The sequence below is a fragment of the Tenebrio molitor genome, chromosome 8 (genome assembly GCF_963966145.1).
Source record: "Tenebrio molitor chromosome 8, icTenMoli1.1, whole genome shotgun sequence".
NCBI classification, from domain to species: Eukaryota; Metazoa; Arthropoda; class Insecta; order Coleoptera; family Tenebrionidae; genus Tenebrio; species Tenebrio molitor.
The window spans coordinates 9115096-9140891 of record NC_091053.1 but is presented as its reverse complement, the minus strand read 5'-3'; the positions used below and the strand labels follow the sequence as shown (position 1 = coordinate 9140891).

At 35.8% G+C, this 25796-nt stretch overlaps 2 protein-coding genes and 2 long non-coding RNA genes across 4 annotated transcripts; 2 read left to right on the top strand and 2 right to left on the bottom strand.

The window, feature by feature from the left end:
- The first annotated feature begins 11218 nt into the window (after nucleotides 1-11218).
- On the top strand, nucleotides 11219-13387 carry LOC138136353 (uncharacterized). Its single transcript, XR_011161264.1, has 2 exons — nucleotides 11219-11797; nucleotides 11855-13387. It is a non-coding gene; the product is annotated as an uncharacterized lncRNA (long non-coding RNA).
- A 3131-nt stretch (nucleotides 13388-16518) lies between these two features.
- LOC138136354 (uncharacterized) lies at nucleotides 16519-17786 on the bottom strand. The gene is made up of 3 exons (XR_011161265.1): nucleotides 17543-17786; nucleotides 17197-17493; nucleotides 16519-17128 (listed from the first exon to the last, which is right to left on the bottom strand). It is a non-coding gene; the product is annotated as an uncharacterized lncRNA (long non-coding RNA).
- A 5360-nt stretch (nucleotides 17787-23146) lies between these two features.
- LOC138136345 (coiled-coil domain-containing protein 174) lies at nucleotides 23147-25098 on the top strand. The gene is made up of 5 exons (XM_069055505.1): nucleotides 23147-23305; nucleotides 23361-23545; nucleotides 23596-23829; nucleotides 23880-24196; nucleotides 24250-25098. The coding sequence occupies exons 1-5, from the start codon at nucleotides 23276-23278 to the stop codon at nucleotides 25044-25046; spliced, it is 1563 nt and encodes a 520-aa protein (XP_068911606.1). The 5' UTR covers nucleotides 23147-23275; the 3' UTR covers nucleotides 25047-25098.
- Nucleotides 25047-25788, bottom strand: RpL30 (ribosomal protein L30). Its single transcript, XM_069055513.1, has 3 exons — nucleotides 25647-25788; nucleotides 25397-25512; nucleotides 25047-25348 (listed from the first exon to the last, which is right to left on the bottom strand). Exons 2-3 carry the CDS (start codon nucleotides 25502-25504, stop codon nucleotides 25106-25108), a joined length of 351 nt encoding a protein of 116 aa, XP_068911614.1. The 5' UTR covers nucleotides 25505-25512; nucleotides 25647-25788; the 3' UTR covers nucleotides 25047-25105.
- Between the last annotated feature and the right edge of the window lie 8 nt (nucleotides 25789-25796).

The window sequence follows — 25796 nt, the reverse complement described above, 5'->3', positions numbered from 1 at the left end:
CATCCCTTATAGTAGCTCCCTCTATTTTTCAGTCATGTACATTACGATAGGCGGCTAATTTTGAAAAATCAAAAATATTTGTCAATTTATTTTTACAAAACGCCATACGTAAGAAAGTGCTGCATAAAATCGTGTAATTCAAGTAATCCTGATGATAATGTTTCCTTTCATTCTATGCCTGCAGACGCAAATTTAAATTTATTGTGGAAAAATATTTTACTAGAGAACACTGGTATGTAATATGAATTTAAAAGTGTTTACTTCTCTATTTCATAGACATGGACCAGATAACGGACTCTGCAGTTATTATATGTAGTCAACATTTTACTGCTGATAGTTTTGTACCAAAAATAAAACAGCGTAGACTAGGCAAGGGAGCAATTCCTTCCTTATTTAATGTTTGTTAAAAGTGAATTTTCAAAAATTAATTTAGTAATATTTTTGTAGTTTTCAGACCAAGGCTGAGCATGCAGTTCGACTAATTTTAAAGAATGGATTGATGAATAGTATGAATACATCTAATCTAAAATCTGGTCTAGAATACAGTAGTAATGCAAAATTAACAGAAATTCAAAATTTAAGTGCTCAGCCTAATGAAATTATCGTAGTATTACCCGACAACGTTATTGAAAAGTTAGAAAAATTACAAGCGTTTAGATAAACATTTAATAAAAATTATGTGGAAATAGGATCAGCAGCCACAGCTTTCCTATGTGGCTATTTAATTTTGAAATTGAAAGAAGGTGTAAATTGTGATATATGTTTGTCGACTTTATGTGATGCGTAACCTAACAAGAAAAGTCCCTTGTTAGAATTAATTTACAATCAAGACAGGGGAAATTTAAATTATCCAAACGAACGATTTATAAAATTACTAGAATTTTTGGTCCAAATTATACAGGAAATCTTGCCATATCTTACACATAAAAAAGTCGATTATATTTTGACCAAATTTTAATTTCATACCTTTATATCAACCCCATTTTTCGATGTAAAATTCATAATTACACTGTTTGCAGTATAATAATAGGTACATTAGTATCTCCGGTACTAAGTAATTATTGTAATTCGAAGACACAATTTTTTAAAAAGACACATTCTTACCAAAAAAAGAAAACTTAGGTATGAAATTAAATTAATTAAGAAAATAATTTAGAATTACATAATCATGATTATTGTTACATTATTATTGTTCAATAAATAATTTTTGATAACTGGCTTATCTATTGTAATAAAAAAAAAAATTATGATGATTTTATCGTTCTCATATCAGAATCCCAAAATTTATAGATTCTTACCAATCTAACCTTACGCTGCCAATTATTTGAGGTTATATTATTGAAGATAGGCAACCCTCCAGACCCCTTATAGTGTGTATAGTGCTGCCCTCTTAAAAACACGAAAAAGGCCTGAAACTAGCTAATGCGGCTGGCCTTATAAGATACTTTGTCTCTTTCGATCAAGGAGGCCATGGTTGATCACGCTGTAGTTTAACTATGATATGATGACATAAGACAAAAATGCCACGTGTGACACTTACAAACATCAAATCGAATTTTGGATTTCATCCGTTTTCAATTCCTTTTTTAAATCCACACAATTTATAAAAACACGTAGGTAAAGGTAAGTTGAATACTTATATATTGCATATTTGTTTAAAACAAGTTGTTAACGAACAAAAAACCTAAACCTAATACTTCGTCATTGCACCATTATTTGCAATGATCATCTGTAATCGGCGTGACATTGATGATACCAACTCCCTGGTATATTCGGGTGATATCTCGTGCCAAGTATCAACAATTTTTTGTTGCAGTTGTTCGACAGTATTTGAACGAAACTCATTTTTATACATAATTGAGATCATACGGCCCCAAATATTTTCTATCGGATTTAAGTCGGGTGACTTGGAAAACCACGGTAAAGTACGCACCCCTTGCTCATCAAAGAACTCTCTAACAACCCTGGCTCTATGGACACGACAGTTATCGTCTTGAAATATAAAATTTCGTTCACCAAACAAACACATGTGTGACTGAGGGAAGCATTATCTCCCTCAGAATTCTAACATAGACCGGTGCTCTTAGCCTTTCCTCCACAATTGCACAAACTCCTGGGCCCCTAATGCTGATGCATCCCCATACGCTGACTGCAAATCTTCCACTTCGATTGGTGGCATGAACGTATTCTTCATTATATCTTGTCCCTACAGGTCTATATACGCGGAGTCGTCCAATGTTAGAAGACTGTAATGTCTTTTCATCAGAAAAGACTACCGCATCCCATATATTATATTTTCGATTTTTGTCATTCTTGTCATCGTGACAGCGATAATCAAAATTAAAATTGGGAAAAGAAGCGTGCACCAGAGAGAAGTGCGTACTACAAATCAGTTCTGGTTAGTGTTGTAAGGTCCGGTAATTGACCTAGTCAATGACCCATTTGACCGGTCAATAATTGTCAATGATTTGACGAATTTGACCAGTCATTTTTAAAATTTAAATTTCCCGCTTATAATGTTGAAGATTATAGGATATGATGACTGTTTGACTGATGAGATGAGGTTATGTTGGAATGTCTGATTTCATTTACGTAGCTGCTGACAATGAAGAAATGGATTATGACAATAAATAAGTAAATTATGACAAAGAAACATCTAAAACTTTAATAAAGATCATTGTGGAAAACGATTATTAAGCTTTTTATCTATTAGGAAGAAGTGGTTTTTGTTTTTCAATCGTTTTTGTGTCTTCTTAACATGACATACAATATATTTTTTTCACGATCGGGAGTAGAAATCAACTTTTCGGATGTCAACATCGTGACAGAAGTAGAGCATTTTCTCCCTAGGGAGCAAATATTTGCAAATATTTGCTCCCTAGGGAGTTTTCATTTTTTTTGACAGTTGTGACAAAAATCTAATGGGAGTTTTCATTTTTTTTGACTGTTGTGACAAAAATCTAATTGTGTTGTCAAGGCAACTACTAATTCCATTAAATTCATCGAAAGATGACAACTCATTTGTCATCATTTTTTTATTCTTAAAATTTGAGATTTTTGTGCTGTTTCTACTCCCTACCGTGAAAAAAATAGTATATATACTTCTGGAGAGAATGCTCATTTTTCCCTCGGTGCTTTGTAGCCCTCGGGCTTCGCCCTCTGGCTACAAACTGCACCTTAGGAAAAATCATGCATTTCTCTCCCTCAATATATAATATACTATTTATTTTCATAAAATACTTACTACCTACTTTTTTTAATTCTAAACGAATGTTTAAGTACATATTTTAAAAGAAACTAAAAAACTGAAAATACACACACACACAGTTGTGTTGAAAGTTTTAAAGCGTTTTAAATTAACAAAAAGTTCAAATTCAAGCAAATATGTAAAGAAAAAACAATGTATAACTTCAAACAATTCAGACTTAACCTCACTTACACAATTTTAGAACAATAATTTATAGATTAATAAATCTTATAAAAAATGGAATTAAGAACCATTATTTGGTATTAAAATAATCCTTGACATTAAAAGAATCATCTTGTGATGTTTAACTAGTTCCTACTTTTTGACCAATAATGACTGGTGTTACGGGACGAAGTCGAACGTCGGGGCGGAGCCCCAGGGGGGCGAAGCACCAAGGGGGGCGAAGCACCAAGGGGGGGGCGAAGCGCCACAGACGTCGGAGTCCTCGTTGATGAAGGGGGGTGCCACCGAGTGCCGTGGGCGACTACGGTGACGGTGACGGCCGAGAGGTGGCTGGTCGATTCCGCCAGCGCAGGGACCTCTCGGTGGACGGCGGATGATGCGAGGGGTGGCTGGTCGATGTCGCCAGCGCAGGGACCCCTCGGTGGAGCGTTGATGATGGTGTGAGGGGTGTCTGGTCGATCGTGCCAGAGCAGGGACCCCTCAGGATGTGGTGAAAAGAAAAGTCTCGGTGAAGAGCAAGTCTTTAATGACTCCGTCCGTCTTTTACGACCGGTACGGGAGTAACGTTGACAAAATGTGAGCCCCTATTTATGTGCGCCCGGCTGGGGGCCGAGGCGCCAAGGACGGCTCCTGATTGGTCCGGCCGGAAACTTTGGTGGCGCAGCCGAGAGAACACCTGTGCCTATAAAGCCTGCGGAACAGCCGCGCGCGCGTACTAGGTCATCGTCATAGGTCATAACATTCAGCACGCATACAGTTATCGTCGCGAGAGTTAAAACGAAAGGTGGTTAGTGTGAAAGTGACGTTTTTTCGATTTTTTTTTTTTCGTGGAGATACGTCACGAAGGCTAGCGATGGGAAAAAAGAAGAAACCCAAGAAATCCACGGAGCAGTGGATCACAGACCTCAAAGGCATCGCACCGGAGGAACTTCGCGTCCTCGCCCAAGCGATTGAAATCACGCTTGGAAAAGGCGGGATCACCGTCTCTCAACCCCAAGCAGATATGATTGTGAGAATCACGCACACTCCCCAGAACGCGGAAGAAGAAGAAGACACCGTAATGGAGGCCCAGACCGAGGAGCAAGTACCCTCCCCCGAGCCCCCAGCGCTCGAAACCCCATCCGACGAGGAGGGATTCGCAAGAGTCCCAATCAAACGGAAGCGAAAGGACCGGTCCAGCCCGATCCCGAATTCCGATGATGACGAGCAGGTAAGTGGTGATTCCCCTGCAGGACCATCCTGGAGAGAATCATCTGAAATGCCGCAATCCCCCCAACGTCAGCCCCAAGCTGGGGCCGCCGAACCGGTAAAGAGGCCCCGAACTCCGCCGGTGATCATCCGCGACTCGGGAAGATGGACAGAAGTGTCGAAACTCCTGTCCAATTCGCGAATCCAGTTTACGAAAGCGAAACAATGCGCTGAAGGAATCCGTGTCACTTTGTCGGGAGTTGACCATTTTCGCGCCGCGACCCGCCTGCTAGAGAAGCACCGTGTGCCGTTCCACACGTTCACTTTAGAGAGCGAGAAATCAATCCGTGTTGTACTGAAACCGGTACCCAGAGAAATCTCTGTCGAGGAGATCACCGAAGATCTCCAAGCCCAGGGCTTTCACCCGATCGCCGTACACCGAATGCGTCGTCTCATCTCAAAGAAAGAGCTGCCACTCGTCCTCGTGGAGCTTCCCCCCTCGGAGAAAACAATCTTCGATCTCAAAACCGTGTGTTACCTCACCGTGAACGTCGAGAAACCACGAAGAAACGGCTGGGTGAGCCAGTGCCATAACTGTCAGTGGTTCCACCACTCGCAGAAAAACTGCTGCGCCGCGCCGCGTTGCGTGAAATGCGGCAAAGACCACGCGTCCCACTTATGTGAAAAGACGAAAGAAACCCCAGCAATTTGCGCTAATTGCGGAGGAGATCACACGGCTAGCTACCGCGGCTGCTGCAAGTTTCCAAAACCGAAGACGGTGCCATCGAGGCCCCGCCCACAAAAATCGAAAACGATTCCGGAACCAACACATAAGCTAGATTCGGAGCGGACCGAAAACAAAACCGCGACAACGAAAATCGCGCCCAGTTCATCGGCAAACAAAGCCGGCAAATCGTTCGCACAAGCCGCGACGTCCTCAAATCCCGCGTCATCCGCGACATCCGCATCAACCGGAAAATTCAACGGCCTGAGCGCCGCCCTCAACGAAACGGTCACCGCTTTAGGTACCGCAAAAAACGGGCTGGAAGCGGTCCAGCACTTTGTCAACTTCATCCCGAAGCTGATAATGATTTTGAGCTCCCTCCGATAATTCACTATAAAAAAACTAGTTAAAAATTGCCTTCCCAAAGAGGTAGCCAAAAAACACTAATCAGTGTGCCACGCACACACTCTATGTTTAAGGATACACCCCCATGCTGGCTGCGAGAGGCAATGAGTGGTAAATATATTAATAATAAGCTAGATTTAAGTTTTAGTATAGGCTTAGTGTGTATGTTATCGAACCTAGTTCCCCTGACTGCCTTGTTGAATCAGCCACGCCGGCCACTGTCAACAGGCAAAACTCCTATTGACGGTTGTAATCAGTCACGCTAGACCTTGTACAATCGTCAAACACCCATGCCCACGGTCCCCTGTAGGTAAATCTCGCAAAGCCGTGCCGATTTCTACAGTTAACGTGGGTTGACCAAATTGACATCGGTCACAACCAGTGTTTTGCCAACTATGCAACTCACCATTGTTTCCGATCAGAGTAAAAAGGTCTAGGACCTGTACACTCTTAGTCAGACAGCCTTACGGCGCGCGCGTACTATAGGACAGGTCTCCTCGTCGACAACACCTCGCCCCGGCCGGCTCACAACAGAAAAAAAGAAACCTAACTACGGGGTGATCAAATAGGACTGTTTAAGTTGGTAACACTGAATTGTATTTTAAATTGTATAACAGGAGTAACTTTCGGTTGTTGATGGCTTGTCGTTGTTAATGCTATACCTACATCAGATATTTGTCAAATAAACCAACAAAACATACCCGGTTGCAGTGTTATAAATAACCGAAATATAAAATTTTCTTAATTGTACTGCCAACTTAAACAGTCCTTTTTGATCACCCGGTATATTTACAAACTTAACCTAACTTATCTAACTTAACTAACTTAACCTACGTGTTCTTTATTTACATTTATGTACAATATTTACAAAATCGGGGCTAAATTCGCGAAGCGCGGTATCACTGGTAATTGACTGATCAAGGACCGGTCAACTTTGACCAAAAATAAATGACCGGTCATTTATCCATCACTAGTTCTGGTAGTGCGTCATTATCTGTAAGTTACGAAAAGGGCGAAGGAAACGCCAAAACACATCAGTCATAATGACAATAAATGGTCGCTTGCATTGACTTTTTTGAAATATCAGAAATTTGCCGGCCTAAATTTATTGTCCGCCATAGTACAAGCACAGTAGATCTACTCATTCAGTAGGGACACGGAGCTGTTTCGGTTATCGCCAAATTCGAATACGCATGTCCTCGCAGCGGCGGTCCTTTACAAGATGCTCGTAGCGTGGCGCTGCTGTTTTTGGCGCCTTCACGCCCTGATTTCTATATTACAACGGGTGTTTTTTTTAATTTGGCGTCGAAGTTGGCGTTGAAGAGTCGATTGTGAATGCACTATACGGATTAGGGATCAGCTGTTTAAATCTTACGCCTTTACATGAGTGGTGCGGACTCAATCGCCTCTCCAACAACTTCGACGCCAAATTAAAAAAAAAAAACACCTTTAGAGATCAGTACTGGAACCATGTATCTTGATAGAAAGAAAATTCCTTTTCGTTTCTTAAGTTTCTTTCTATTTGCCCCAAACCAACCATGTAACAACCGATGGTGAAAACGGACGCATAAAATTAGAAAAATCTCCGTAGCGCACTTTTGCCTCTTTCCAATTGTCCATCTTTGTCGTTCACCAACTAAATGCATATGGCGTTTTCTCTCAAAACTCAACTCCGGCTGAGTGCAATGAACGCGGGCTGCATCACAGATGTTAGGGGTGCCATCAAAATGTTTGTTATGCGGAATATTTTTATTATTCAAAAACACCTTTTTTGATGAAATCCTCTTGGAGTTTAACGGGACGTCAGATGTATTTTACAGCAGAAATCCGTTAGGACAGCCCTTACGGCCCAACCAGAGAGTTTGTGAGACGAGTTCGAAGAGCGTACATTAGTGTTTTTGCGTCTTTGACTTAGTGGCCACTTCAAGTTTTCTTTATTTTTTTATTTTTCATTTTTTTGTTTAAAAAAATGGATTTACCTAATCGTGGAATAAAACGAAAACGCGATAAATGTAGTAACATTTGTGCTGTGAAGTTTTGTAGATCAAACTCAAATACGGAAGATATAAGCCTCTTTAGATTTCCGAAAGATCTCGAGCGGTAAGTGATAATTGCATTAAAAAAAATTTATTATAATTATATGATTTTTAACAGGTGTAAACAATGGATTTTTTTATTGCCAATGCGAATATTTGAAAAACTTTACTTCAGATTTGTATTCGTCTATGTATAGAGTGTGCAGTAAACATTTTCATGATAGATGTTTCACAAAAGGGATTGGACAAACACCCAGGCTGAAACGAGATGCCCTTCCAACTTTAAACCTTCAACTTCAGAAATAATAGATCATTCATATAGTGTTATGTCAAATACTCCAACAGGTAACTTGTTATTGATTGTTATCTATGTGTCTCTATTAATAAAATAAAGCTATTATAGGTACTACATTGCCATTAGAATCAGTCTCCAGTAAACCATCAACTTCACAAATAATAGACCATTCATATCCTGTTATATCAAATACTCCAACAGGTAACTTGTTATTGATTGTTATCTATGTGTCACTATTAACAAAATAATGCTATTATAGGTACTGCATTGCTAGAATCAGTCTCCAGTAAACTATCTGATGAACTCGACAAACACGCTTCAGTCAGCCCACAAGCCAGCACACAAACATCAAAAGATCTAAGCGCACATACACCTCGCAAGGACAAATTAAGGCAAAAAATACGTTCCTTACAAGCAAGAAATTTATATGCTGAAAAGAGAATTAATAGTGTAAGTAGCATTGAAGAAGTAAATGTTGTGTCAACTGCAACTCTTGAAGATTTTAAATCACTGTGTGATATATATTTGCCAACTTCATGTGCGAATTTCGTTAAACTTCAAGCTGACTTACATAAAAAGACTCCTAAACAGAGAAGATATTCTAAGGAATTTCTTCAAGTGTGCCTGAAAATTTATTTTATGGGTCTTAAGGCATACAGGAATTTATCGAATTTGTTTATTCTTCCTACAAAAAGGACTCTCAACAGATTGACACAAAACTTCCAATTTCATGCTGGTTTAAACGATAACGTTTTTGAAGGCTTAAAATTTAAAGTGGACAGTCTGAAAGATATTGACAAGAATTGCTGTCTTTGTTTAGATGAAATGTCAATTAAGTCACATTTATTTTACATAATAGGGAATGATGAGGTTACTGGGTTTGAAGATCTTGGAAAAGGTAAAACGTTTAAGCCTGCTTTGAACAGTTTAGTATTAATGATTAAGGGTATCTATAGTAATTGGAAACTACCTCTAGCTTATTATTTCACACATAATTCTTGTAAAGGTAGAGAACTGCAGAATATCATTGAGGAGTGTATTCAAAAATTGAAAACTATTAACCTTTCTGTAAAGGTTGTGGTAAATGATATGGGTTCAAGTAATATCTGTGTCAGTAACATTTTAAATGTAACACCCGAGCGCCCTTTTTTTACAGTAGATGGGGAAGACGTTGTTTATATGTTTGACGTTCCTCATCTTTTAAAAGCAACAAGAAATATGTTGATGAAACATATTTTTTATTTTGATGGGAAATCTACATCGTGGTCCCATGTTGTTAATTTTTACAACAAAGATAAATCCGCACTAAACAGGTTAGCTCCTAAGTTAACTGATGCACACGTACATCCGTCAAACCCTGAAAAAATGAAAGTATTTTTGGCGGCGCATGTATTAAGTGCTAGGGTTGCAGCAGCAATTACCACCTATGTTGCTCTCGGCGAACTTCCCCCAGAAGCCACAGCAACAATTGAATGTATTGAACGGTTTGATAAACTTTTTGACATTCTTAATTCTATTAGAACCAAAGATGCAAAAGAATTCAACAGGGCATTCAAGGGACTAGATTACCAAATTAATTTTTTAAATGACATGTCACTGTTTTTAAATAATGTTAAGGTTTTTAGTAAAAAAAACATCGATGTTACAAATCGCATTAAGTGCATAAGAGGTTGGAAAATATCAATTAAGGCAGTAATTCATTTTTTGTTCGACACTGTCAGAATTTGAGAATTTTCGCCTGTGTGAACGGATTTTAATCAATTTGACAACTTGTCAAAACGAAACGTCAAGCTAATTTTAAAGATTTTTAGCGATTTGGAGCCATTAAGGGGCTCGTCGAACAAAAAAACGTTGTATTCAACTCGTTCTTGTGTAATTTGGGCTTTTTTGGTACTCGTGGACCTTTAAAACTCTCGTTTCACTCGAGTTTTAAACTGGTCCACTCATGCCAAAAAAAGCCAAAATTACACACGAACTCGTTAAATAAATAACTATTGTGGTATCAGTGCTTAAAACCTTGTGGATTTGAATTTTTACTCACCAGAAGGTTATGCCAAGATGCTTTGGAAAATTTTTTTGGATCTGTTCGCCAGCAAGCGGGAAATTCAATCAATCCCACTCCGATTCAGTTTCAACGGGCGTTCAGAAAACTTTTTAATTTAAAACTTTTTTGTTCTACCGGTTCCGAAAACTGCGCTCAAGATTTGGAAAAAATTCTTAATGTAGAAATTAACAAAGTTAATAGATATAATGATGCTACTGCTGGCGATACTTCTTCAAATATTGTTGAAATTAAAGACTGTGATTACCAGTTACACGCTGTTGAGCAAAACTCAATAAGGTACACTTGCGGATACCTCATCAGAAAATGTTTAACCGTTCATAAGTGTGATATCTGTGAAAAGTATGCCAATGAGCACCAGGATTTGGACGAAACTACTTTATATTCCCATTTTAGAGCATATCAAAATAAAAATATGGATACGTTTGGAAATTTATATATGCCAAATAATAACTTTTTTTTTTACATTTGTCATTTAGAGGACATATTCAAAAACAATTTTGAAGAAATTGTGTTGAAAAAAAATTGTTTGGATGATTTTATAAGCCATTATTCGAAGATTCTTCTTAAACATCCTTGCGAGCACTTTCCTCACACTTATTTATTAAAATTATATTCTAGAATGCGAGTATTTTATTGTTTGAAATTTGTTAATAGAAATTTTAAGGTGACCAATGAAAAAGGGGAAAAAATATGTAGAAAGATGATCATTTGGTCGCATTCGTAATTTTCATGTAAATAAATTTTCACATAAAATAAAAATTAAAAAAAAATTTTCAGAGAAAAAAATCAATTGTAAAAAAAAAATAAAAAAAAAATAAAAAAATTTGTTACACAGTCTAGGACTGGTTTACAAATCTATGAGGGGCATGGTGACCAACTCAATAGACCGGGACCAATGGCTTAACGTGACTTCCGAATCACGAGACAGAATATAGCCTTTTTTTTTTTTAATTATTTTAAATTTCGCCCTGGGTCGGAATCGAACCCGCGACCCTCACGTCCCTGAGCCGAAACGGACTCCCTTAGGCTATATTATTATTATTAACGGCAATACAATGTAAACAAAGATATACTCGTACATCATTACTAGAGAGCGGATTTCTAGTTTTTATGCTTTTTGTGGGGGTTATAAGTAGCTCAATACTTTTTGAGATGTGTAACAGACTTAAAATTTTGAGTCATTTGAGCCCTATTTTGTTATGCTTTTTTTGCTTTTTTTGCAGTTTTATGCATATTAAAATGTATATGCTTATTTACTGCCTTTTTCCTTATTTATAGGTATTTTTTCATTCTTTACTTATTAGAATTTTTATTGTTTTAACACGGAAAACATTCCGTTGCCGCAAGAAATGAAAAAAATTAATTTCTCGTTTGTCGTTGATGAAATGTGGTGGCAGCCAGGTTTATAGGAACTCATCTCTCACTTTGTTGTTGCGAAAAACCGGTTTAACACGATAACACTAGGCGAATTATTTGCTCCATATTTACCGATTCCCTCGTATTCCTTCTTAGAGTGCAGGTCATTGTTTCATTTCATTTAAAATTTAATTCAAAAATGCCAAAACCAAAATCTACGCCTGATGAGTGGATAAAAAATTTTCCAGAATTTATAATTGAAAATAATAAAATATTTTGTCGAGTTTGCGTTAAAACCGTAAGTATTTTTTGTGTAGTTACCTAATTCTCTAGTATTCAGAAAATATTATTTTAGATTCAAAGCGAAAAAAAATATAATGTTATTCAACATATGAAAAGCAACACTCATGTTGAACGAAGAAAAAAATTCGAGATTTCAAAATTTAAACAACAAACTCTACAAGAATCTGTTGCAAGCACATCACGGCAAAACGAACAATTTCAGTTTAACTTCGACTTATGTAGGATGATGGTTCAGTCCAATATACCATTCAAAAAGTTAGATAAAGGCCCATTTCAACAGTTTCTACAAACCCATTGCAATAGACACGTTCCGGCTGAGAGCACTCTTCGTAAAAATTATTTAGAGCCAGTATTTCGAGAAGTGTGTAACAAAATTAAACAACGCATCGGAAGTAACTACATGTGGTTTGCAGTCGATGAAACAACAGACAGTTGTGGAAGGTACGTGGCAAGTTTAATTCTCGGTATTTTAAAGGAAGATATTCCTACTAAAGGATATGTTGTCAGTTGCAAAGAATTGTCCAAAACAAACAGTAATTCGATTACCAGATTTGTTAATGAAAGTCTTACGTCTTTTTTTCTTCCAAATGCCGTACCAACGGACAAAATTTTGCTAATGATTTCGGATGCCGCTGCATACATGATTAAAGCTGGAACAAACTTAAAAATATTTTACGAAAAATTAATTCACTGTACATGTGTTGCGCACGGACTAAACAGAATAGCTGAAACTATACGATTAGAATTTCCTGTGGTAAATAAGTTAATTTCAAATGGTAAAAAAATTTTTGTTAAAGCCCCACTAAGAGTGCAATATTTTAAGGAAACATTTCCAACCATACCTTTACCACCAGAACCAATTTTGACCAGATGGGGAACTTGGTTAGAGGCCGCATTTTATTATAGTCAATATATTAATCAATTTGAAGAAGTAGTTACCGAATTTGTCGACGCTCCGTCGCAGTCAATAAGAAACTGCATAGATATTTTCAAAAATAAAGAGTTGCGACAGAATTTAGCTTTTCTAAAAAGTAATTATGAATTTGTATGTGAGACTATAACAAAACTAGAAAAACAAGGTGTTCCATTGGTTGACTCAGTGAATATGGTTCAAAAATTTAAAGAAGAAACTAACTCTGTGAGAGGAGCAGTTGGGCGTGTCGTATCTGAGAAACTCGACAATGTTTTAAACAAAAACACAGGTTTTGGTATTTTGTGTGACATAGCGCGAGTTTTACAAGGCGAATATGTGGAAAACTTAAACATCGATTCTACAATTATCCCCAAATTCAAATTTGCGCCAACTACAAGTGTAGATGTGGAGCGCAGTTTCTCCAACTTTAAAAATATATTGAATGATCGACGAAGAAATCTTACAATTAATCATTTAGAACAACTCCTTATCATTCATTGTTTCAAAGAAGAAGATTGAAGTTCAAGTAGTGTTTTCTAACCATAAGGAGTTGTTTTTTGTTGTATAAGCAATACAAAAATGTTATATTTTCATTTTTAGGAATTGTGTTTTATTATCTTGTTTTTATGCTTTTTAATGCTTTTTTGTTTAAAATAAAACTTTTTTATTCAGTATGTTATGCTTATTTAAGCGCTTAATTTTTATTTTTTTGTGCATATAAATCCGCTCTCTAATCATTACCTTCCAATGTTTGATTGTTTAATTTATAAATATATATGTATATAATAGCACTCATACCACAAATGAATTAGGTACTGCCTTAATAAATATTTAGAGCTCTCCGTTGCTATGAGAAATCTTTGGTGTTTAGAAAAAAAATCGATTTTACCACTTATAATTTCAGCAACGGGAATAGTACCGCAATCTCTTTTTAAAAATTTAAAAATTCTGGATTTAGGTAAACACATTGGTAGTTGAAATTCAAAAAGGTATATTACACACCGCACAACAATTATCGCATCATTTTGTTTCCTAAGTACATATATAGCAAATAGTTTGTAAACATTTCGTATACCTAAATGGGCTGAATTTAATCTTTAAGAAGATTTCAATCCTATATTGGAATGATAATTGATTTTTGCACTGCTTGTGTTAATTTTTGTTGACTGTATGCAAGACATTGCGGAACCATCTCGTTTACCACAATACTTTAGAGCGAATTAATCAATGACTGTAACTCCTTATTTTGATATGTGCAATATGGATTTTATACACAGAAAAATCAATCATCAATATAAACTGTTTGAAGCTGACTCAGATATTCCAAAAATCCGACATGAATAAACAAAATTAGAGCAATCGTACATAGATAACCTGAGGTAAACGTTCTGTGTAGTAGAAATGACAAAATAATTTTGAGTTTTGAAATTTACCACCCAAAAAATAACGTTCATAATCAAGACGGTAATCATGATGACAATAAAGTAAGGATTACAATTTTTTTTTTTTTTTGAATTGACAGACAATGACGGCCAAAATTTTTTGGCCGGCATAGTAATATATAAATTAAATATTTGTCAATTAGTTGTCTACTTGACAGTACCTATCAAATATTTTTTTAAAATGTCATTGAATTATTAATTTATAAACTAACATACCGTCAAATAATTCTAACCTATTTCTAAAAGCCATTTTCAAACTACGACAAAAATGAAAGAAAACGTACTTAACATTTTTTTGACATTTCCCGTTTTTTTAATTCAGCTGTACATATTCAAATAGTTATTTTTATACAACTGACATTAAAAGTGACGTTTTTAGTGGAAGCTTATTTGATTAAAAATTGCTCTTTATAACTTACCGCGTTAAAAGTATTTTTAACACTAGTAAAAAAAACAATTTAAACCCTAGTTATTTTTTATTTATTTATAAATGTTAAAGTGGCTCTATTTGCCACTTTTTCAATATCTGCGGGAAATATGTCGTCGATATCGGCATCGTTAACATCGTTTTCTTTGCATTCCATGTTTACGAATGCAATAATGTGGAATTGAAAGTGTTTTACAAAACGTAATGAAAACTTTTTTGACGTTTCTAATAAACAAATGTCAATACAAGACTAACTACCTGATTTTTGCCGCAGAAATTAAAATAAACATCAAAAATACGACTGCGTTTTTTAATGCAATGCAAACCAGTTGTATAAAAAATAGATGTATGATGGACGTGTTAAAAGTGATTTTATTTACACACTTAACAAAATAAAATCTCACTTTTAACACTTACATCATAAATAACTATTTTCTATAATTGATTCAAAAAAATTGAAATTCACGCATAGTTATCTGTGCCTGAAGTGGGTCATTTTCTAAGGCGTATTTTTTTTTGCATTGTTAGTAAGATCGAAACCATAGAAACCATACAAAACAGTGTGTGAAATGCAATTTCACGCATACGACTATTTCTGTTTTTCATTTCACGCACTGTTTTTTATTAGTTACCTAGCAACATGGTCACTGCATTGAAACTTCAGAGTTCCTTCAAAAATTTGAATTTTTAATTTCAATTTTTTCAATCAATTATAGAAAAAATACTGTTTATATTTCGTGCGCGAGGCTTATACTGCCTCGACCTTCCTCTCGGCGTAAAAGACCTTTTCATGCACAAAAAACACTCTCTTCGCGCACTTAATATAAAAATAACTATTTTATATTAAGTGCATGAAAAGAGTGTTTTTTTGTGGATGAAAAGGTTTGAACCAGAAAATTTTTAAGTTGCTAGGCAGTTATTAAAAATTCTAATTCATTCAAAAAAATGAATTTGACAACTGCTTGCACGAGTCGAATTCGAAAGCGCCGTTGACATGAATTTACTGTTATTTTGTTTGTTTACTAGTTTATGTGTATGTTAAATCTTGTCTTTGTCTTGTCTATGTTGTGCTTATACAGTGTGGAATAAAATGATTTACATCTAGTTAGGTACCTTTGGAATTTTTGCACATGTTTCCTGTACCGCTCTACTTTTTTTTTTTTTGAAGTGCCGAACTATTAGTTCTGTCAATAAATGTCATCAATCGAATTGACAATAATTGTTACAATTTACTAAATTGAATTAACAAACGTTGGTGGCCACTTTCAACACTAGCTGTGACTTGCTTTTGTAATTTCAATCTCTACTTTGCATTCATATCATCCCTTCGCAGTATCACATTTGGAATTTTGGAATATTTTGAGGTTAGGCTTTCTTTTTTTTGTAGAGCGGCATTTCGTATTTTTACAAGGGTAATGCAAAGGTAACTAGATGTAAATCATTTTATTCCACACTGTAGTATTTTAAAGTGATTTACTCCAGTTTTTGTTTTATTTAAATCGAGCGATAAATAACGGAGATATGGCTTGCGGCGTTTTTTAGGACGCACCTGTATATGTTGTTTAATCAGTTACCACTAGATATTAAGGGCCAGTTTATAGAAAGAGAATTAAAGATTTAATTCGAATTGAATTTTAATGCGCGATTAACCCATGAATCCGAAACTTCGATTTGTTCAATCTAGGCACATGTTCAGTTAACCTCGCATTTGATTACGATTAACTGAATTTCGTTTTTGTAAACTGGCCCTTTTAGGCATGTAATGGTTTATTAAATTTTAAACAGAAAATAAGAGTGTATATTATTGATAGCTTTTGATATGTACACCTGATATATTTTCCTTATTTTGTATAATAATTTAACTTGTACTTGTACTTGGAGCACATAGCTAATAATAAATTATTTAAGTATTTACTTTCTGATGATTTTTTTTGTACCTACTTACCAACCCATCTTATTACATACTAATTACCTATTTAATATAGCAAACTAATTTTTTAATTATTTATTTAATGCGGTCTAAATTACAATTTTGTTTACTTAAAAGAAGGTTTGTATTATCATTATATCTATCAAAATAAATGTATGTAAATATATGCCATTCACGATGTTTTGGCATAAGGGGAGGCCATGGAAAAAGTGCATTTAAGTTGGCAGTAAAGATGTCTATTGAATTAGGTTATGTTTTTCTAAGTTTGAGGTTATAAACTGCGTCATTGTCTAGTGCATTGTTGTCAGTTTTACTAGTTTGCAATATAACAATACTCACACATTTTTAATCCAATTTAACAAAACAGGAAACTGACTTGAAGAAACTACAGAATAGTAGGGACCGGGACCGAACGACGAAGTGGCTCCTGTTAATTTATGCACCACTTAGATAACCCACCTATACAGTGTCTTAACGAACCAGTTAGTAACTTCTCAATGAATTTTTCATTTTAACCAAAACATTCCTAGAACTAGATGGTATAAAATCTTGTACCTACTTATTAAGCCTTACTTTATTCGAATCTTTCTGCAAAATATTTACACACCCATCGTCTATGACAAAAAAGAACAAAACTATTCAACTTCCATAACTTCATTAGAAAATTCTGAATCATCATTACCTGCTTTAAAATCCCAATCAAATTCCGAGTCAGATTCTCCTAATGAAATTATTAAAGGAAAAACGTTTTCAAATGAAAGATTTCACATTAATTTTGCCCAATCTTCCGAAATAAGTTCTTCACAATATCTACAAAAATATTGGCAAATTTCAGGAGTACATTTCAAAATAGACTCAAGCCATAAATTCACAACTCTGTCGCGAAGTTATAATAGGTCTTACAAAACCCCCGTGCCATTTCAATTGGGTCGTTGTTTCTTCCTTCACTATCCGTGTTACATTTTTTTCTTGTACTCACCTACGATTCAATTTATACACAAAAAAAACTTGACTTCATTGTAACTTACTGAAAATATGTTCTGCAGTCTAATACAAACACCATCAATACGTCTTACAAGTCGCTTAATTATGATTACGGTAAATTCGGCAACATGTTACGTTCATTTTGATAGGTCTGCATGTCAGGCACTTTAGTGACAGCAGAGATGACAGAAATCAAACATGTATCCAACGTTAAAAAATGAAATCATAGCCTCCCCTTATGCCAAAACATCGTGAATGGTATATACGTGTTTTTGAAAAATCACCGAAATTGCCGCGAACGATGATGCTGCCATCTATGGCATTTTCTAGCAAGGACCGCCAATACCGCCATGTTCTTAAAAATTTTGACTGACGAAACATCAAAGGTGCCGACCCTAGCTGTCCCTACTGAATGAGTAAATCTACTGTGGTACAAGCACACGTATCAGGTACAGACTATAAATCAGCATTTTGAGAAAAATTTGCAACAAAAGTATAACATAAAACATCAGTAACATGACACAAAGTTCACAGCTGATATAGGGCATTTATTTTAAACGTTGGGTAAAGTTGTAAACTCAAAACACCATAAATTACGAAAGCGGCAAATTTTCATTGTATCGGTACCGTAAAGTAGGAATCCCGCTGTTCATATAAAACCACGTCGTACTTTCACCATCTTATCGATGAGCAGAAGAAAGAGACGTTAAAATATCCACAAGAAAAAAAAATTTAAAACACATTTTGTGATCAGTGACCAAAAAAATGTAAAGAGATTGTTGATTTTAAATAATGTATTTGACAAATAAGATTACTTAATAAAGAAATAAGAGTAATTGGTAAAGTATCCATTACCATGACCAACTGTATCCAAATACACTAGACGTCAGTGGCGGCTCGCCAGGGTAGGCAAGGTAGGCGCCGCCTACCCGCCGTCCGAATCAAATTAAATTTTTTTATGGGTAATTACATATATTTAAAAAATATATCAATATATATTTATTCAAGTCTTTTTACTCTATTAAGCATAGGAAAGATATGCGTCGGAATAAAAAAATCTACACCTACCATAATTATAATTCCACAATCCAGAACGAGAACCCAGGCGACATTTAATTTACGCCTGAAAAACGAGTCAACCATAGCGCATTATCTCGCTCGCTCTACCCTATCCATATAGAAAAATGTCTCGCTTCTGCGTTAAATTTCGCATATTATTCGACTCAAGCAGGCACGAGCTTCGGCTGCCTTTAGGATTTATCGGAGCGACGAATGATTTTTTCCCTATTCGCGGGGCGTGAGGTAGGGGGATTGGTGTTCAGTCCAGTGTCGCTAAGGAAATGCCCATTGTTTTGACTTCGTTGTGTAGTTAAGTGAGTGGGTGCAAGGCAGGAATTCAGGAGGCAGGAGGGTAATAGGTATTTTTTTCTATCCTTGGATAAGTTAAAGTTTTATTAGAGATGGATGTACCACACGATATTGTCTGCAGCCTTATGGAAAAACCTTTTTCGCAGCGCCGGAATGAGGAACGTTTTGAAATTGTTTCATTGGGCCGTCCCGTGCCAAACATTTCAATTTTATCTAGTGATAAAAAACATGGTCAATCATTTTCGCGGTCATTTAAATATACGTGGTATACAAGCCATAAGTGGTTATGTGCCAGCATTTTTAAAAATAAGTTATTTTGTTGGCCATGTTTACTTTTGACAAATTTGAGACAGAATATTTGGGTTTCGCGAGGATATTCAGATTTAAAAAATTTATCGGCTGCTGTAAAAAACACGAGGCATCTAAAGACCATTTGCAGAACTGTTTAAGTTTAAAACGCCTCGAAAAAAATGCTCCCACAATTGGGGATGCATTAGAAGCGCATGGTGCTTTATCTATTAAATTATATAATGAAGAGGTAAGGAAAAATCGAATTTTGTTGACATATTTGATTGACGTAACCGTTACTTTGGCAAAGCAAGAACTTGCATTTCGCGGTCGAGATGAATCCAATAATTCGTTCAACACTGGCAATTTTAAAGAAATATTCAATCTTCTAATTAAACGTGACTGAAATTCAAGCACACATTAAAAAAATTGGGGGTGTTTTCACTGGGTTATCAAAGACTATTCAGAACGATTTGATAGAATGTGTTGCTGATTTTGTTAGAATTAAAATACGCGAGGAAATAACATCTGCTATGTTTTTTGCTATTCAAGCGGATGATACAACGGATATTCTCGAAAAATCTCCATACGGTTTGTGAACAAACTAAGTCAAATAAAGGAGAGGTTTTTAGGATTTTTTGATGTCAGTGAAGACAGAACTGCCGATGCTCTATATACTCTTATTACAAATGTTTTGGCGCCATATGAATTTAAGAGCAAATTGGTGGCCCAGTGTTACAATGGGGCAAGTGTTATGGCTGGATCTTTGAACGGGTTACAAATGAAAATTAAAGGTGATGCTCCGAAAGCACTTTTTACTCATTGCTGTGCTCATCGTTTGAATTTAGTATTGCAGAACGGTTCAAAATGCATTCGAAATTGTCGTATATTTTTCGCCACCTTAACATCTATTCCTGCCTTCTTCAACCAGTCTGCTAAACGAACATTTGTTTTGGATTCAGTTATTGGAAAGAGAATTCCGAAAAGTTGTGAAACTCGGTGGGCTTCAAGGTCAAAAATAATACATATCGTTGATTCAGAGTGGAATAATTTAATAAGCGTATTTTCACGAATAATTGATGATCAAAGTTCTGGAGCAGAATCAATAAATGGTGCCCGAGGCTATTTAAAACATTTTCAAAATTTTGAATTTGCTTTTCTTACCGGTGTCTATAATGAAATTTTCAACATTACTGATGTGCTTTTTTCTATTTTACAACGTAAATGCTTAGATATAAATTATTGCCAACAAGAAATCGAAAATGCTTTAATGAAAATTAAAAAATTAAGAAATGAGGAAAATTTTATTGTTTTTTATCAAAAAGCACAGTCCAAATTATCATCAGTTATAGAACAGAACCCACCTAAAAGAATGAAAGTATCCAATAACAATATGGATCAGACCACTGTATGTAAAGCGCTATATTTTGAAATTCTTGATAATATTATAGTGCAAATAGAAGTTCGTTTCAAAGACTTGGCAGACTTAAAATATTTTGCTCTGGCTGATAGTTCCAAATTTCAAAGTTTTGCAAATAATTTTCCTCATCATTTAATAAATATTTTGTTTACACAGTACTCCTCTATATTTGACAAACAGAAATTAATTAACGAGTTAAGTGTAATTTATAACGATACACAATTTGAAAATTTAAAGGTTGTAGAGATATTGCAATCATTTACTCAAAATGAACTAATCGAAATATTTTCTGAAGCCTATAAGTTATTTGTTTTGATCGCTACGATTCCAGCTACTACAGCTAGTGTTGAGCGAAATTTTTCTTGCCTAAAGAGAATGAAAAGTTACAGCAGAAATTCCATGACGCAAAATAGACTCACTTCACTTTCTTTACTTTCAATTGAAAAAGAACTACTCTGCGAGCTTTACAAAAATGAAACTTTTTATGATGACATAATTCAAATTTTCTCTACAAGTAAAGATAGGCGCATTAACTTAATATATAAAAAATAATCTGTCGACTGACATCTTTAAACAGGAGATTTGTTATTATTTTATTTTTTATTATTTTATTTACTGTTTTTTATTCGTATAAGTATTTTGTTTAATAGAATTTTTAAATAATTTTAAGTTTTCAAGAATTTATTTTAGTTATTAAGTGAGAATAGGGCTATTGGCGAATCACTCACTAAAAAAAATGTTAACGCGCCGCGGTAATACCCCAAACTTAGGGTGGTGTGGAAATTTACCTTGCCGGAAAAATAAGTCAAAAAAGCAACGAAAGAAAATACATCTTATTCCGTTCTCTATTTATCACCAATAGATTATAAGTACTTAGTTTATACCTAGATTTTATAATATTTTGTCGCCTACCTTACTAATCAAGGCACGAGCCGCCACTGCTAGACGTGTATACATGGCCGTTTCAATTTCAAAATAAAAGTGTTCTTAGAAAGCAAACCGTGAACTACCGTAAAGTAGCGACATCTGTTGGACCCTTTCATAATCATTTTTTTTAATTTGAAATTGTCAAATTGAACGTCACTAACGTCAGATTTTGGAAGTATTTTCTTACCTTCCTGTGCTCAGTGTAAATTATAACATTTATTGTTCAGTTTATGATTGTCGTGTTTAGTTTCGTTGTGTTCATTTTAACTTATTAATTTCGAGTGACAAGCAAATTAACAGACAAACAACATACGACAACTAACCGTTACCTAACCAAGAATATAAATTTGACAAGTTGACGTAGTCGTAGATTGTAGATTGGTTAAAATTATATTCGTATGGCGTCGCTACTTTACGGGAAATTTCAATTGTTTCATCGGAATTTTTCTCTTATGGAAAAATTGCAAAATGAAACGGCCATGTATACACGTCTAGTGTATATCGATACAGTTGGCCATGCCATTACATGTATCTTTTAAAGTAAGTAAAAAATAAATAATAAAATACGTAAACAAATAAAAAATTAATCGTCATCTGAATCAAATTCACTCGTAGAGGGAATTCACTAAAAATCACTATAGATGATTCACCAGTATTGGCAACAAATGTTAATGGTTTCACTTGGTCTTCTAAAAGTTGATCTCGATCCCACCATTCTTTAATTTTGGACCCGAATATATTGAACTAGTATTGTAAATTAACATGTTAATTATGAATGATGTTAATTAACCGGTTAATTATCTTGTTATTTATGGTCAAATATGACCCGATTTGACAAAACTTATAGTTGACTCAAGTTGCAAAAAACTTGTCATTTGCAACTGCATTTTTTCAATATTTTTGAACCAAATAAAGGCACAAAGGGACCAGAAAATCATAGTTTGGATTGAATATTTTCCATAAAAGTACAGTTTTATAGTAATTTCAAATGACTAATGCCATGAAAGTGCTGTTGCAAAAGCAAACAGGTTTTTTGCAACTATGCAATAGAAATTTCGTTTGTGTGAATTTTATAGCGAATTTTTTTAATAACATTTTAGTAATTATTTATTTGAGGTTAGGTACAGCATAAATAGATTTAAATTACAGCAATGCTAGCAAAATTGATTCGTCAAAGTTATTAAACACGATGACAGCTAATGCCAACCTAATTTTTCATCCGTAGTTTTTTGCAACTTGAGTTTACTTTGAATGAATCAGGATAATTAACAGATATATCCATGGACAATTAACCAATTTTTGTTAATTAACATGGTTAATTAACACTGTTAATTAACACTTTTTCTATTATGATAATTAACCGTCAATTATGGTTAATTAACGTTAATTAACAACGGTCAATTATACCACTCCCAACACTATATTGAACACAGTTTTAGATTCACTGAGTTTCGGACAAGCGTCAAAGCATGCAAATTTTATTACAAAACCCAAAATTTAAAATGAATGCACTATAGCAGACATCTTTTTTTTTTTTGGTCAAGGTCATCTAGGGATTTCTAGGGATTTTTAATTCAGTCTAGGGATATCTAAAAATATCATCTGGCAACACTGCCAACAACAGTCACATGGTTACAACCACATTGACATACGTTTGACAGGTAGTATGTCAGTTCACAATTTTAACATTTATTGATTGTTGAGAGTATAATTTATAGGCAATTGGATATGACATTCAAGTGTGTTTTTATGTTTTAAAAGCTTATTGTTGAAAATGAGTACATACGAAATAAGTAAGTCATCTGTAAGTATTTTACTCTGTTGCTCGTTCTGTTTTAAAATAAGTATACAATTTTCAGTTGCTCAGCTTAAAAGCTGAAATTTTAAGAAAACAGCAAGAGTTGGGCAAAGCAAAATCGGAAAACGAGATAAAAATCAGGAATTTGAAGAAAAACTCGCCTTTAGATTTAAAGAATAAAGGTATAGAACAACGACAGACACAAGACCTTAGCGAGGAGGAGGAGAACTTGTTGAAGAAGTCAAGGTAAGTGCTGAATAACTTACTTTCATTGTAGTAATAATGTAACTCTATAGGGAAACGTTAGAGGCTAAGTCAAAGCTCTACGATAAACTTTCAAACGGCACTGCTAAACTAACAGAAGCACAAGCAGAATATTATCAACGATATTTGGTCAGATTTGATAGGAAGTCGCGAGTACCTGATCTACCACCGGAAGATTCTGAAGATGATGTTGACAGATATCCAGACAGTGAAGAAGAAATAAGTCACAGTAACTATGACCCACCTAAAAATCCAGATGAAGAATGGTATCAGAATTACGCCATTTGTCAAATAAAAACTAATACATTGCTTTTAGGGTAGAGTATGTCGATTGTTTGGGGCGTACACGCACTTGTCTCAGAAAAGATTTACATTACTTAAAATCAAAAGATAAGGATTTGGAACAGATTGTAGACTCGAAACGTAGAAACCGCGGCAAGAGCAGGAGCAGAAGTCCTGAACCGCCACCATCGCCAGAACCTGAACGCAAGTCGCCTGAGCCAGAATTATCGGAAGAGAATGAGTTGCTTTCGAGCGACATGCGAAGAGAAATGTTGCGACGACAGTGGGAGAAGGAAGAAGAGGAACTTCGAAATAAATCAAATATACATTACCAAGATATTTTATTCAACGGTAATGATTCACTGATTTGTGTATATTAAGCATTAAATTATTGTTTGTTATAGAGGCCCGCACGCACGGTGTCGGTTACTACGGCTTCTCCAAGGATGAGGACGTGAGAGCCAAACAACAGGAAGCTTTGAAGAAGCTTCGCCAAGAGACAACACAACAACAGAAGAAATCTCAAGAGTTGAAAGCTATGAGAGAGAAGCAACTTGCAGCGCGAGTGAGAGCTGCCCAAAACAGAAAAAGAGAACGTATGGGCTTGCCGCCTCTCGAAGACGAACCGGAAGCGCCGCCGCCTCCGGAACAACCACAAGAAAAGCCGAAAGAAGTCGATGAGGCGGAAAAGAAACTGGAGGAGAAGCGCAAGAAGCACGTGCGGCCGTGGGATGTGGGTAAAGAAGGCGTCAAAGAACACTATGAGTACTCCCAAAAGGAATGGGTGGACAAAAAGCGAAAAGAACGCCCTTCAGAATTCGCACCGCCGTCGGCGTACAAACGAGAATATAGGAGTACGAGCAAACGGGAAATCGATGAATCTGAGAGGTCACTACATTTCACTACAAAGACCACCAAAAAGGATGACAAGCCCAAAGCTAAACCTGTACCCATCGTAAACGAATTGAGCGACGAGGAAGGTGATACCCTATTGGCGGATTATCGCGTAGCGAGCGGAGGAGTAGAAGTAGCACCACCCCCAACTTACGACTATTATGGCCCCAGTGACACCAAACGTTCCAAGAAAGAGCCGCAAGTTGGCAACATGAGCGATTCAATCGAGGCAGGATTGAAGTACTTGAGGGAACAGTTGGAAAAGAAGCAGACTGGGAGACACTCAGAGGACATATTTTTATCGTGATAAAATAAAAAAAACTTTATTAATTGTTGTTTAATAAATCATCAAAACCTAATTATAAATTATTGCGGGGCTCCATCGCCCGCCGGCATGGACCTGATGATGTCTGAATCGCCTGGATCAGTGATAGACATGGCGCACACCCTGAAATACTTGCCGCAAGCTGTACCCAACTCGACATTGTTTCCAGTATAGTGGTGGACTCCAGTTTTGGCCAACATCGCGTAATATTCAATTTCGGATTTCCTCAACGGGGGGGTGTTATTGGCGATGATGATCAGTTTGGCTTTACCTTGTCTGAGAGTCTACAATATGCGAGTTATTTTTGATAATTTGGTCACACAAACGCTCACCTTTAGAGTCTGTTTGTAGCCTAAACAAAACTTGCCGGACTTCATTACCAGCGCCAAACGGCTGTTTATGCTCTCGATGGCTTTTTTCTGTTTCTTTTGGGCTACCATGATGCCTCCTGAAAATTATAGGTTAGGTAGCGAATTTTTACTTAAAGGGCACCATGACCCTCAAACATCATTCAATTTCGACAAGAATTGTTATTGATTACAACTGCAATTGATTTTCTAATTAGGCCGACAAGTTATTTACCTTTTAGTCACTTCCACGTGCGCTAACAACGGGAATAATACGAAAAAGAAAATGGCAGCCTGGTTCCGGGTTGACACGTCTCAGCGCTGCCAACCGACGATCCGTCATAAATAAATGTCCCTATTACCTCTCACGTTAACACGCGATGAA